The 13,729-nt window shown below is 51.5% G+C and overlaps 1 protein-coding gene across 2 annotated transcripts in view; it reads right to left on the bottom strand.

The window, feature by feature from the left end:
- NDRG1 (N-myc downstream regulated 1) overlaps nucleotides 1-13,729 on the bottom strand; it is a 55,267-nt gene that overhangs the window by 15,037 nt on the left and 26,501 nt on the right. For both annotated transcript variants that reach the window (XM_008585413.1, XM_008585414.1), the window contains exons 4-9: nucleotides 9,610-9,715; nucleotides 7,430-7,550; nucleotides 4,992-5,054; nucleotides 4,156-4,216; nucleotides 2,943-3,029; nucleotides 716-772 (exon numbers count right to left, since the gene is read on the bottom strand). In XM_008585413.1, coding sequence (XP_008583635.1) covers nucleotides 716-772; nucleotides 2,943-3,029; nucleotides 4,156-4,216; nucleotides 4,992-5,054; nucleotides 7,430-7,550; nucleotides 9,610-9,715 — 495 coding nt within the window. The remainder of the gene's footprint in view (nucleotides 1-715; nucleotides 773-2,942; nucleotides 3,030-4,155; nucleotides 4,217-4,991; nucleotides 5,055-7,429; nucleotides 7,551-9,609; nucleotides 9,716-13,729) is intronic.

The raw sequence follows: 13,729 nt of genomic DNA on the forward strand, positions 1-13,729 counted from the left end.
CAGTGGAGGCTGGACAGGCCTTACGACTCATCCTGGCACACTACTAACTCCATGGACATGTTCACTATGGGCTTTTTTTTAGTCCCAAACTGGAAACAACACAAAGGCCCATCAGCAGGTGAACAGAAGGACAAACTGTGGTACGTCTATACAACGGAATACTAGTCAGCACGGAAAATAAGTGAACTATCGATACACTCAGCAACAGCCAGGCTGACTGAAGGAAGCCAGATCCCTCCACCCAGACAAGTTTATACTACATGATGCCTTTTATATAGAAGTCTAAGAAATGCAAACTAACCTATAGGGCACGAAAATAGATCAGAAGCTGCCTAGGGAGATGGAAGAGAAGGATGACCAAGGGGTACAAGGAAACTTTTGGGGTGATGGAGATGTTTATTATATTAACATCAGTGATAGTTTCATGGACATATATTTATGCTGGAGTTTGTCAAATTGCACACTTTAAATATGTGCAGTTTATTGTCCTTCAATAAAGCTGTTTTTAGAGGACCTATGTCTAAAAAAAAGAGAATGGAAGGTTCATTCTAAGTGCTAAGTGAATAATGAACGTCGCATCATTTCATGGGCATTGGCTCGATGGCCCCCACTTGACTGTGTCTTACTGACCTCTACCCGCCCATGTGGCCCCTGCTGGGTGCCACGTTACTGACTGCTCTGTGTGAACAACAGAATGCCAGGCCATGCTACTTACCTTTCCAAAGAGGTGGGACACCACCATGTCTGGCAGGGCTTGGGTCCATCCAGAGATCTGGGGAGGATCAAAAGCAGGTGGCTCAGAAACCAGGAGTTGACAGTAGCTAACAAGGTCAGCACAACCCACTGCCCTGGGGGCGGAATGGCAGTACCAGGCCGTCCAGCATCAGGTCTCGAGGACACCCCTCTCGAGGGGAACCCAGTTCCTGTCTCTGGTTACCTACTGGACTGGCAGCCCTTGGAAGGTGGGCCTGGGTCTCTGTCCAACCCTTTGTCCGCAGAGCCTCACGCACAGAAGATGCAGCAACTAGCTCCTAGTTCACTCTGCTCCAAATACTCACTACACGTCCCATCTACCTCTTCTAAACACACTCTGAGCTCCCCTAGCCTTCACCCCAGGATCTGCTTAGCTCCCAACTACCCCTATATTCTCCTCTAGCTTTCTCCCCTCAAGCCAGTTTCCTCACTCTGAGTATACTGAGGTTATGAAAGGCACTGACGACCTTCTCCTTTCTACCTCTTCCCAGCAACAATCCTAGGTATACAGCATGAGTTCCATAAATGCTAACATGAGCTCCATAAATACTATGTATACAGCAGGAGATCCGTAAATGTGTGCTGACTGACTTCAACATTGGGCAGGGACTGGTAGGGGAGAGAAGCTCTAGGTCTGGGGGTCCCCAGCTGGCCTCTCACTGCCACGCTCCAGCTGTGTGGCACTGTGCAGGCTGCAGACCTCTCATCTGTAACTGAGGGTGCCAGGAGCTTCAGGGCACGAGGTCAAGGTGAGGATTACAAGAGGCAACTACATGTGTCAGGGTATCTGACACCAATGCCTGACAAGCAGTAGGCCCTAGGTATAGGTCTTCTTTCTCCAAGGCTGGGGTTGAGAAGGAAGAATACGGTGCAAATATCAAAACCCCACAAACATTCCTCAGGCTCCACTGCAGCCAGTGATCAAGGCCCCCAGCTCTCCAAGTCTGGCTCAGAACAACTATCAAAGAGCCAAACTGGCTGACTGGAATGTCACTTCCTCTGCTGGAAAATCAAATAAAAAACAGGGAGTATGTTTCACTTCTGAATGTCACGCAGGCAGGAGGGAAGGGCTCCCGCATTCTGGTGGAATGTTCGAGGAAGAAATGCAATATCAGAGTGGCCAGGACAGGAAGGGGAAATGGGGAGAGGGGCATGGCCCCTTTGAACGCTCTGTCCCCAACAGCCACCCCAAACTTGGCAAAAACATACTTTACAAATGAGAAGCCAGGAGCACTCCAGCTTTTTGAAAGGCTTTGTCCTATTTCAATTGGAATGATTCCCCCCTCTCCTTGGCAAACACTGGGGCCGTGTTACAAAAAAAAATTAAAAAATAAAACAATAATCGTTTTTAAAAGATAAACACGGAACCTCAGGACACCAGCCAAGGCAGGGACAGCTCAGCCCTTCTCCGTCTGGCAGCCCACCCTGCTGGCCCAGGCCTGCCCGTCGCCCTCCCTGGACCAGGAGCCCCTGGGATAGTCAAGCCATGAAACATGGAGTCGAGGTGCGCTGCATCCAGTCCCAGTTCCACTGCCTAGCTCTGCACGGCTCTCAACAACTTCCCTAACCACTCTGAGCCTCAGTTTCCTCCTGTGTAAAATGGTTATAACATTCCTACCTTCTGGAGTTACTGCGAGGGGTGAGTGAGGTAATGCACATACAACAAAGCCTAGTAGTACCAGCACGTAGTAAACGTCATAGGGGTGAGCCAACTATTACCTTAAAACTTAGTGTCATGGTCAGTACCCAACATAGCTTTGTGTTTTGTCAGTAATATGCAGGTTCCTAAGATGAAAGGCTTTTGACCTGTTCATCTCAAGAAGCCTCATCCATAGGATGCTCAGCATCTTGAGCAAAGTCCAGCATGTGTTAGGCACCCAGCAAATACTTATTAATCTTAGTGATGCTTATCCAAGCTGGCTTGAGACCCGTGTCCCAGTGGTATCCCTGGCTTAGATAGCACAGTCCTTTCTAAATCTTCTGAATGACAAATAGCTGAAGTCACGTTCACCTTTGTAAGCAAAGCAGAGGGAAACTTCTTTCTTTGCTGGGGGTGGGCAGTAGGGGGTAGTGGAGGAGTGAGGTTAAGAGAGGTCTTGCGGCTACCTGCCTCCTCCAGGCACAGGCTGTGTGCACCTGTCCCTCGCCATGCACGGACCCCACCTGCCTAAGCCAGGCCCCAGCCTAACCTTGGAGGCGGCCCAGTCCATCCAGCCTTCTGCACAAGGGTTCACGTTGATGAGGACCAGGCCCTCCACCATCTCAGGGTTGTTTAGCTGCAATTCAAAACAGCAGGTGAGACAGAGAGCCTGCAATCTAAAATACTACAAACTAATACCAAAGTCAGACCAAAACTGGAGAGAAGGACCCAGAAAAGGGCCAAGGTGGGGCACCCACACAATCTGCTGCTCTCAAGAGCCATCAAGCCCCCCGTTCCCGTGCAAAACTGAGGTTCCTGCTCAGTAACTCTGGGTCAGGTTCTTGAAAGAACACAAAAAGGAAGCTGCAGGCGAAGTTTATTGAGCCTCAGCTTCCCCAGCTGTCAAATGGGTAGAACATACCATCAATCTTCTAAATCAGACATGGCACATAAATGCTCCTTAGTCATAGCAGTAACAACTCTAGTACTTCTAGGAAATATATATATATGTATACGTATATATGTGTGTTTGTGTGTGTGTGTACACATGGTACAATAGAGACTTTTTTTAAAATATCTGCTCAGAACCTGATGGCCAAACGATCTTGTATTCATGTCAGTGTCTCTAACCTCTGGCAAAGCCCAGCAAATAACAGGCACTCGATATCCCTGTGGTTGAACAAAACGCGTATTGTTGCATTTTTAAACAATTCTTTGGCGGGGATATAAAGGATCCAGTAGCACTTGACTTGGGCCCACAGTAATGACAGTGACAACTGTCGTATTAACTCGTATGTGTCTGATTCTAGTTCAGAATCAGGATCCGAGAGTGCCCTGACTACAAAACCCTGTGCAGCTATTACAGAGAAGTGTCACAGCAGAGCACTCAGTGAGCGGAGACTGGCACCAAGTGAACAAAGCAGGGACTAAAGGACATGTCCAGCACAGGGTTTCAGTGATGGACAAGGAAAAGCTGTGAGCGTGTCTGTGAGCACACACATTTGCACACACACACTCGCACATTTGCACACGCATCCACACACACACGTGCGCACACGCTTGCACCCGCACCCACACACTCACCCACACGCTCGCACATGTGCGCACACACTAGCACCCATGATTCTGGCGCTCATCCCTCGGGAAATTGAATGAAGGATCCTTTTTCCCTTTTTGTATTTGGATGCTTTTCCAAATGTCTTCCTTAATCTTGAATTAATTCTATTTAAAATGTAATTTTTTAAATACGCCAAAGAACTCACAGCAAATCGAGTTAGGATGTAGGCGCCTGCTCCAGTTCCCATTCCAATAATGCTCTTCAGCCTGGAGGCAGAAATAGAAAGTCACGTAGCACAAGAAGAGTCATGCGAGCCATAAAACGCACTTAAAGCTTCCCCCACCCCTTGTCTTGAAGGAACATTGTTCCCTCAGTGTCTGTCCAGGTCATCACTGAGGGTAGCTGGCAAGCTAGACAAAGTGGGGGCACACCGCCATGACCTGGCCTCAAAGACCTGAAATACATCATGTTTCATGACTCGACAGAGCCCATGACCTTGGAGAGACTCGCCCTTTCTCCTCCTGGCTGCTGCCCAGGCTCTGGGAGCCCATCTGACATTTTATGGGAAGGTCCATTACAGAGCTGCCTCTTACCACTCTTAAGCTTTATTTTGGATTCTAAAACTGGGAATGAAAACACATTGGGCAAGAACCATGAGGTATTATCATCATATGAAAGGCTCAAGGAAGAAATAAACAGCACTGGAGAAATGAGGGTGTGGAGAGGGAAGTGAAGGTCTCGGGTAGCCCTATTCCAGAACATTCCATTGGAGGGAGAAGGGAATGGAAGAGCAGCGGGCAAGGACAGGACGGGTTGGGTGGCTGTCATCACGTAACGTATTCACTCAAGAAGAAAAGTTGAAGTCATAGGAGGCAGACTGGAGCAAAGAGACTGTGCAAAGAACAGTGCCAAGCTCCTTTCCTGCCTATCTTTAAACTCCCACCTAAATTTGAGTGGTCAGGCCAGATCAAGGCCAGAGAGGAGGAAGTTAGAAGCCACACTTCTCTGCAAACTGTGGGGGAGTTGAAACCTCGCTCTTACCCAAACTGGTGAAGGACTCCGGGAAGCATTTCAGCCAGCTGATCCATAGAGGGGTACATGTACCTGGGGGAGACACAGAGAGGCACTTGGTGAGCCTGGTGAATACAGGAAATCCAAACGGGGATGCACCTGCAGGCAGGAGTCACAGGACAACCGCCCCACGTGCCCCGACTCCCCGTCTAGTGCCCTTCACACCCTCATACAAGAATCCCATAGCACATCCTACAATCAACTGCTTACTGTGCTCCAGGCCCCATGCAAACTCTTTATGAGCATTACCAGCTCACTGAATCCCCACAGCAACTAGCAGGCTGCTGTGATCTTCCGCAATATCAAGATTACACAAATCATAGAGGCTAAGACATGAGCCACTTGGCCTTACACAACCTACAGAGTGTTGGCCAGAAACAGCTGTCCTCTCTGTGTGTTTGGCTTTGGGTTCAGGATGTTGGAGGCAGTGGGGACAACATTGACTAGAAGGCATTTCACAATTGCAACCTCGGGGAGGAGGAATTACAACAGGCATGAATGAATTCCATCAGCAAAGGAGTTATTGATCCTTACACATGTCTGCTCTTGGGGAGGCCACGGGTAGGCCATGGGAGCCAAGCAGACACAGTCCGGCAGGGAAGTCACTGGGTGTGACTTGTAACAAAGACTCCCAGGGGAAAGCAGAGTGCTGGAGAGAAGACTGAACAGGAGACCCATGATGACCAAGTGGTCAGCGAGGGCTTCTCGGAAGAAGTGACATTAAAGGGGGCACAGGAGCCCAATGAATGAAGAGTGTAGCAAACATATTCTAAGCATGGAAGCAGCATGTGCAAAAGCCCTGGAAGGAGGCAGAAAGAGCCTGGATGCCTGGATGGTGTAAACTGAGGGAGAAAAGGCCTTAGTGGAGGAGAGGGGCAAAGGCGCCAGGCTCCATCTGAACTGGCCATAGCTCCATTTGGAGCCAGCCAGCAGCTCCCAAAGTGTGAAAACAGGAAGCCACTAACTTCAGGGGCCTCAGTACCCTCCCTGTTCCCAGGGCTGCGTGCACAGTGAGGTGGTGACAGTATTGTACTCACAGGGCACCTGCCCCTGTGTGGGCAGCTGACTCCAGAGCTGGAGGAGCACATCAGGGGTTCCCATCCCTGCTTGGCTGTCTCAGCCTCAGGAGGGAGGGTCTGGGAATCCCCCTCCCTGATCTTGACTCCAGGAGGCAGGAACAAGCCAGGTCCTGTTCCACAGTGGTTCCCCCCAGCTGCACACTCCAATCACCTGGTAGGAAAATACCCTCCACCTTGGCCTCCAGATCTATGCAATACAAATTCCCGGGGGTGGGGTTCCAGCCTCAGAATATTTTTAAAACCTCCCCAGGGGGAGCTAAGAGCCTCTACTTTACCCCAGATCTTTCAGTGGGTCCAACCAAAGACAGATTTACTGAAAGGCCTCTGGCTTTATCTGCTGGTTAACAGTTAACCGTGTCCTATTGTTTTAATAAGCTTTTTATTTTTGGTCCTGGCCCCATGTGACTGTGTCCCTTCCTTCTTCTCTGATAAAGGTTAATTATTAAGGGGAATACCAAACACTAATGAAAAAAAGATATTGATTTGTTAATGCCAACAAGGCACCTTTTGGAAAATTTTAAACCCAAGAAACTCCTTCTACCCTGGTTTAATCACAGCATGGGGGTAGGGGGTGGCACCTGGGAAGGGGGTGTGCATCTCTGAGGTCTGCCTCCCTCCCCCAACACATTGGGAGCCTGATGTCCCAATGAGAGTATGAGTCTTAGAGTCAGCAGCTAGGGTCAAAGCCCAACTCTCCCAATTCCCAGCTGTGCAGCCTCCAGCAAGGTAGTTAACCTCTTCAAGCCTCAGTTTCTTCATCTGGAAAATGCAGCTAACAACGCCAGCCACACCTGACTAGCCCTGAGGATTAAGTGAAAATGATGTCTTTAAATAAAAATGAGTAAGCTTGGCCCACAGCAAGGGTTGCATCAGTATTATTTCCCTCCCTCTCTTCTTCTTCCCATCTATCTAGGCTTTTCTCTTCCCTGTTTGCTCTTGTCAAGGCCCTATGTACTTCAGTCCTGTCCCGGTCTAGGGCACCTATCATCAAGCCAGCCTACCCGGGAGGACGGGGGTAGGGGGGACAGTGTCTAATGGGCACGAGCCTCAGTCTGGGAGGACGAAAAAGTACTGGAGATGGGCGGTGGTGATGGTGGCAACGACACTGAATGCACTTAATGTCACTGAACTGTGCACTTAAGAATGGCTAGTATGGTAAATTTTATGTCATACATATTTTACCATAATAACAAATGGCTAAAATAGTAAATCTTACATTTCACCACAATAGAAAAAAAAAAAACTTTTTAAAGCCAGCTTGATGCCCTCTCTCCCGCCCCCTCCCCCCCTCCCCCAGGTCTCACAGGGCACGAGGTGCCCGCCTCCTACCCCACGGGGAAGGACGCAGCGCCATCCTGCTGGCCTGGGGCGTCCACGTGGCAGACGGCAAAGTGCTGGGTGATCTCCTGCATGTCCTCGGAGTTGAAGAGGGGGTTGTAGCAGGTCTTGTCTGGAGAAGGGGCAGGGGAGAGAGATGAGAAGCAAGTTAGGTGAGAAAAAATGAGGTGACTCTGTGGCTTAATTTTGTTTGCCCCCTCCTATTCAGCAGCAGAAAACAAACCACAAGGAGAAGTCCGGATCTTCCCCGTCCAACCCAACTCCCCACTCCCACCTTCCCCTGGTGGTAAAAGGCAAGACTAAATCACAGGGCAGGGGAGTGGGGAAGGGGGTGGAGAAGGTCAGAAAACTCCAGGGCACAGGGAGAATCTTAAACTTGCATTTGGGGCTGGGAGGGGTGCCCAGTCCAGCTCCTGCTGCCTCCCAGTAGTAAAGGCCGTGATGGCCCTTGTGTGGGGTGGGCTTGCTCCACTGATACTCTTTCTCTCTGTCTCTCCCAAACCCTCACATCTGGGGTACTGGCCAGGGCACGTATAATTCTGAAACAAGGAGGAGCATGATGTGGCTTTGGATGAGTCTGCTCACTGCTGAGGGCCTGAGGCAAAGACAGCCAACTGGTACCAAACCATTTCCCTGGTCCTCCTGGGCACATGGCTGGACTACATTTCCCAGGCTTCCTTGCGATTAGAGGTAGCCATGTGATCAGCTTCTGGCGAACAGTCTGTGATGCTTGCCATCTTCTCATAACATCTGCCACCCCTCCTCTAAGTTTCTCTCTCTTCTTTCATATACCTGCCAAAAGCAGACTTGCCAGCAGAAGCCTCTGAGGCCGCAGAGGATGGTGAAGCCACCAGCTAGAAGGATCCTGGGTCCCTGAATTGCCGCATGGAACATGTCCCACTGAATACCCACCGAATTGTTACATGACAGAGAAATAAATGTATATTCTGTTAAACAGCAGAGGTCTTGGGGGCTTTTGCTATAGCATTTAGCCCACTACAACACACGATGAGCCTCTCTAAAATGGGGGTGTAACATAGCCATAGGCAATTCCATTTCCTTGTCAGAGTCCAGGAAAATACGATGAAGTCTGTCAAAATACCTAGTGTGGGACCTGGCACGTAATGGGTATGAGGCGGACAGACAGGGGAAGAAGTGAGATCAAAGAAAAGTGAGAATGAAGGGAAGGGAGGTTTTCAGTGGCTGACATCACTCCCATCTTTAGGGTATTAATTAATAAACTGTAGGAAAAAATATAAATCAGGTAGCACGTCAATCACAAATCAAGCAAGCATTCAGCTTGCAACACTCAAGTTCACAAAGATTGCTGGACAGGAAGGCCTGCCAGTGCCCTCTGAATCACCACAGAAAAATCCACCTCTATTCTGGGTAATTTTAACATTCAGTGGATCCTATTTCATTTCCATCCATGAAAAGCAGGGAACCCACATATGGTGATAACACTTTCTGGTAGTCTTACGAATACATTGTCTAAACATTCATAGCAGCATTATTCATAATTGCCAATAAGTGACAACACCCCAAATGTCCACCAACCAATGGATGAATGAACCAAGCAAGGTGTACTACAATGGAACATTATTCTGCAGTAAAGAACGAAACACTGATATGTGCCACGACATGGATAAGCCTTGAAAACATGAAAGAAGCCAGTCACGTAAAATCACGTATTGTATGATTCAGTTATACAAAATTCCAGAAGAGGTGAATTCAGAGAGAAGGAAGGTAGACAAGTGGTTGGTCACCAGGGGCTGTGGGGGCAGGGTGTGGAAGACTGGGGGGAAGGCAGATCAAGGGTACAGGATTTCTTTTTGGCATGATGAAAATATTCTAAAACTGATGGTTGCACAACTCTGTTAAAATACTAAAAACCGTTGTACACACCAATTTAAAAGTCATTGTCCCAGACAGACAGACAACAGAGGGCTCCCTGTGTCCCCAGCACCTCCGGGCACACACACAACTCCGAGCCCCACATGCAGGGCATTTCAGGCTGTTCCAGGCTGTGGCAAGAGTTCTTCCCAGAATAGCTCCAGGAAGTCCCCAGAGAAGGAAAGACAGCAGATCCCAGCCCCCAGACCTTCCTAGATCCCTTTAGCCACCTTCTCGGGACCTGGCTGACCAGGGAGCCACAGTTCCTTAGAACTTACGGTTCATGCCGATGTCATGGTAGGTAAGGATGACAGGCCGGTTTCCCTTGGGGGTCCCACACAGCGTGACGTGAATGGAGCCATGCAGAGTCTCGATGTCCTGCTCCTGAGGAAAGAGAGCAGAGGGCCCGTCATGTGGGGCTCATGGCCTCGGGGTGGCTGGACTTACTGACTGCAGACACCCTGCACGACTCCCGCTGTGTTTTGAGGAAGCTCCGAGTATGCTTCTCATTTGGCCTCCAGAGCCCTGGTTTCGGGCAGCAGATCTGCCTGGCCAGATGCGAGGGCAGAGGAAGGAGAGCTGGATGAAGAGACAGAGGGAACAGCCCGGGCTGGCCCCAGCAGCCCCCTCTGCACAGGCCTTTGTTTTCTCCACCTGGAAGACTGAGGCCATCAAGGGATGAGCTCCCTGGAGTACCTGCTCCCGTGCCTCACCTGCCCCACAGGTTGTTACACCTGTGATGGACGTTTGATGGTTTGGGGCTGCCCAGAATTCACTCCCTACTTCCTAGCACAGTCCCCAGTTTCCTCTGGGAATCCTCCCCACTCTCACCTTCAGCCCTAGGTCTGCTGACAGTGACTCCCCCACTGCCGTGTTTCCCAGACTGAGGCCAAATCGTGCATTCTATGTCCCGGCTACCAGGGCATGAGTGGGGTCAGGCCAATCAGAGCCGACCATACCCACTTCTAGCTACTGAGGACGTGAGTTGGACTTGACCTAGCAAGGGTGGGAGGGCTGGATCTGCAGTAGCGACATTGTTACCACGAAGCAAGGGCCTGCCTGAAATCACAGCCAGCCCAGACGGAAGAAAGAAAGGAGAGCTTGGCGATGGCACCCAGCCCCTGGGATTTTCAGTCCTGTGGGCCGACATCTTCCAATCCCACATAAGCCATGTGCGGTTGACCGAAGGAATCCTAAATGGCACCACGTCCATCCTCCCTCCTGTCCTCACTTCTCAGAGAGCAGGTGGCTCTTTTCCTGGTCAGGGCCGATTCTCCAGCCCGTGTCCTTGAGCTGGCCCCCTCGCCCAGTCATCCCACACCCTCCACACTCCACCTCTAACAGCTCCTTCCTAAGAGCTGAAGACAGGCTCAACTTCCTTCCATCCTAAAAACAAAAGCCACCTGTCTCGGCTCACTCGGGGACTCCTTTTCCATCTGCCATGGTCACCTAACCTTCTCTGCAGGGCGGTTGTGACCTTTCTCAGTCCATCACTCCACCCTTCGGCCCTCGCCTGTCTTGCGTTCCCGTCTCAAGTTCACCAGAAGCTTCTGAGGACGCGAATTTCTCACCTGACTTGAGTGATGTCCACCTCTAGGAGCAGTGACCTCCCCTTTGAAGTGCCCCCCACTCTTGGCTCTCCGCCCGCCGGGGCTGGCTGCTGAGGACAGGACATGAGACCTGCCGAGGCAGGGCCGAGGCACCTCCCTCCACGTCCTGCATTTCTCACGAAAGCCCTGCAAGGGCCACAGGACCCACTCTAGCTCAGGAAGAAGTCGGTGGCCAGAGCCACACGGGTAGACAGCTGGCCTCAGTGCCCCCCACGCTTCTCACCACTTCAAACCGAAAGGCTTGGAACACAAAACCACACCTCAGGTTAGTACAGCATTTATTTTCCAAAGAGTAATAAATGAGGCATCAAAGTGGAATACAGAACACTCCAGGTGACATCTAACCTGCTTCCAGCAGCCAGTCGAAATGGGACCCACATCGGTCACTGCCGTGGGGCAGGAGAAAGGTCAGCATTCACAGTCTCGTGCTGGAGAAGGGATGGGACAGCTCACCACCCGGGAGCCCTGTGGACCTGGGCAGGCCAGTCCCACCCCAGCTCACATCTGTGAAATGGGAGCAGGCCCGGAACCCACCTACCTCCCATAGATGCCGAGATCCACGGATTCAGCAGGGGGGATGTGCCTGCGAACCTGGCTCCCAGACCTACGAATGGGCCCCTCTGAGGTGAGGCTGTGTGACACGGCCACCCCCATGCTGTCCATACAGGCCGGGGTCCAATCTCACCTCTGCTGCTTTGTACCTATGAAACTGAAGCCAGTCCAACTTCATCCAACAAACATTTATTAGGCGCCTATTATATGCCAGGTCCTTTTAGTCCCTGGAGGGTTGACTAGATAAAAACTCACAAGCTAGTGGGGGGTCGTAGGGAGAACCCTCAGAATCAGTGAGGGAGAGGATTTAACCTGCCAGGGTCTGGGGGGGGGGGGGCGCAGAGTAGACTCTCGAATCCCCAATCCCATAAGGCCAATGGTTCTCAACCTGAGAATCTGGTTCAAGAAGAAAGAAAGAAATACATCTCAAGCACGCACCCCATCCCCATCCCAGGCGGAGTGATGCAGGGCTCCCTGCTCGCTGTGAAGACCAGGCGAGGCCCAGGCTGCCATCATGTCTCTGCGGAAGGGCCGAGGACCCGGAACCCACAGGGATGCGGGAGAGCCACAAGGCAATGGGCTGTGCAAACAGGCACAGGATGGGGAAGGCCCCCTCCCCACAGCGCCTAAGCCCCGCCCAGCGAGCCCCCGGCCTTCACACCCCAACAGAACGAGTCCCCAGGAACACACAGGACACCCCTGTCTCCCTGCACCGCCCCCTTCCCCCCAGGACCAATGCTTCATTCCTGCCCATGACAATCACTGGAAAAATCCATAAACGTGGAGTAGTGGCCCAGCCCCCAGTGGGGGCCGGGAGTCATCTGCTGGGCCCAGCCTGGCCCTGAAGCCACTGTGGGGACAATGGTCCATTGTGGGGGCACATTCTTCATTGTCTCCCCAGCTGCCCCACACGGCTCCTCTAAAAATAGGCTGGGCCAGGCAGTGTCCACACCGCCTGTGGACAGGAGGGTTCAAACTCTAGCTCTAGCCTTCCCCAATCCCTCTGAGCCCCCAGGTCCTCATCTCTTTGGAGGCCTTAAGATTATACAGCCGTGGAACCAGTACTAAATTGGAGAGGTCCCCTCAGTCCAACAAGGGAAGGTGACCTCGGTCTCTTTACCGTTCTGTCCTCGGGTCCCAGTACAGCTGCCTGCTCACAGCGGGTGCTCAGTATCTCTGGCAGAACAGTTCTGAGACTTGCGTGACAATGATAAGCACCACCTCCAGGAAAGAACATTCTCCACTGAGAGGATCGATCCATTTTGTCTTCATTCTCCACTCTGCTCCTTAACTGGCTGGGAGATACTCAGCAAGCTCCCTCCCTGCAAAACCTCCCAGGACTGGTGACAGCCTCACAGAACACAGACACTTCACCCTTTTTCAGGGACCACAAAGTGTCATTCCTGTGGCCCCTGCTTCCACACTGCCCAGACTTCAGTCTGAGCAGATTTCTGCAGAAGAGGCATTTGCCATGGCCAGTCTCACTGCGGAAGATGAAGACCCATCTCAGAAAGTGGAAACGAAGTGGTGAAGGTGCACAGGTGTGCGGCTGCCTCCCATTGCAGGTGAGCTCAGGTGAGGGAGAAGATCTGCCCAGCACCGACCCCGAATCAGGCAGGGACCAGACCCCGTGGCTGTAGCCAAGCCTGTCAGTCCCATTTTACAGTGGAGAAACTGAGCTGCCTTCCCCAAGGTCACCAGAGGTTGTAGTGGTGGAACCAGGATTGGGACCCTCATCTGCTGGGCCCTTGCAGGGGTCTGCCACCTCCATCAGACCTTCTCTGAGTTCCAGGCCCACCAACCCACACAAGAAGGAGGAGAAGAAAAATCAAGTGCTGTGACCTTCCCTGTGCCCAAGTCCTGTCCCCTAAGTCTCACACACACGCACACGCACACGCATGTGTGTGCACGCTCATGGTGCTGGTGCTGGTGCTGGTGCTGGTGCCGGTCCTGGTGCTGCTTCTCCGTTGGCCAAAATCAGGAAGATGTGTCTGAGACTGGATGGGAGAATGAAAACACAAACACACGCCTTTGTCCTCTTTAGTCCCAAAAGAACTTCTGTCCTTCTGTCCCTGTGGGGATGAATCACCCTGTATCCTGGAAGGAGGAACCCGCTGTGAGTCACCCACATTTCCCCAAAGAGAGCACAAGGAACTCAGAACATTGGAACAGCATGGTGCAGTGTCTGTACTCTTGCCTGATAGGAGAAAGTTCCTTTTTTAGGGCTTATCAGGGA

The sequence above is a fragment of the Galeopterus variegatus genome, unplaced genomic scaffold (genome assembly GCF_000696425.1).
Source record: "Galeopterus variegatus unplaced genomic scaffold, G_variegatus-3.0.2 Scaffold3564, whole genome shotgun sequence".
Lineage (NCBI taxonomy): Eukaryota > Metazoa > Chordata > Mammalia > Dermoptera > Cynocephalidae > Galeopterus > Galeopterus variegatus.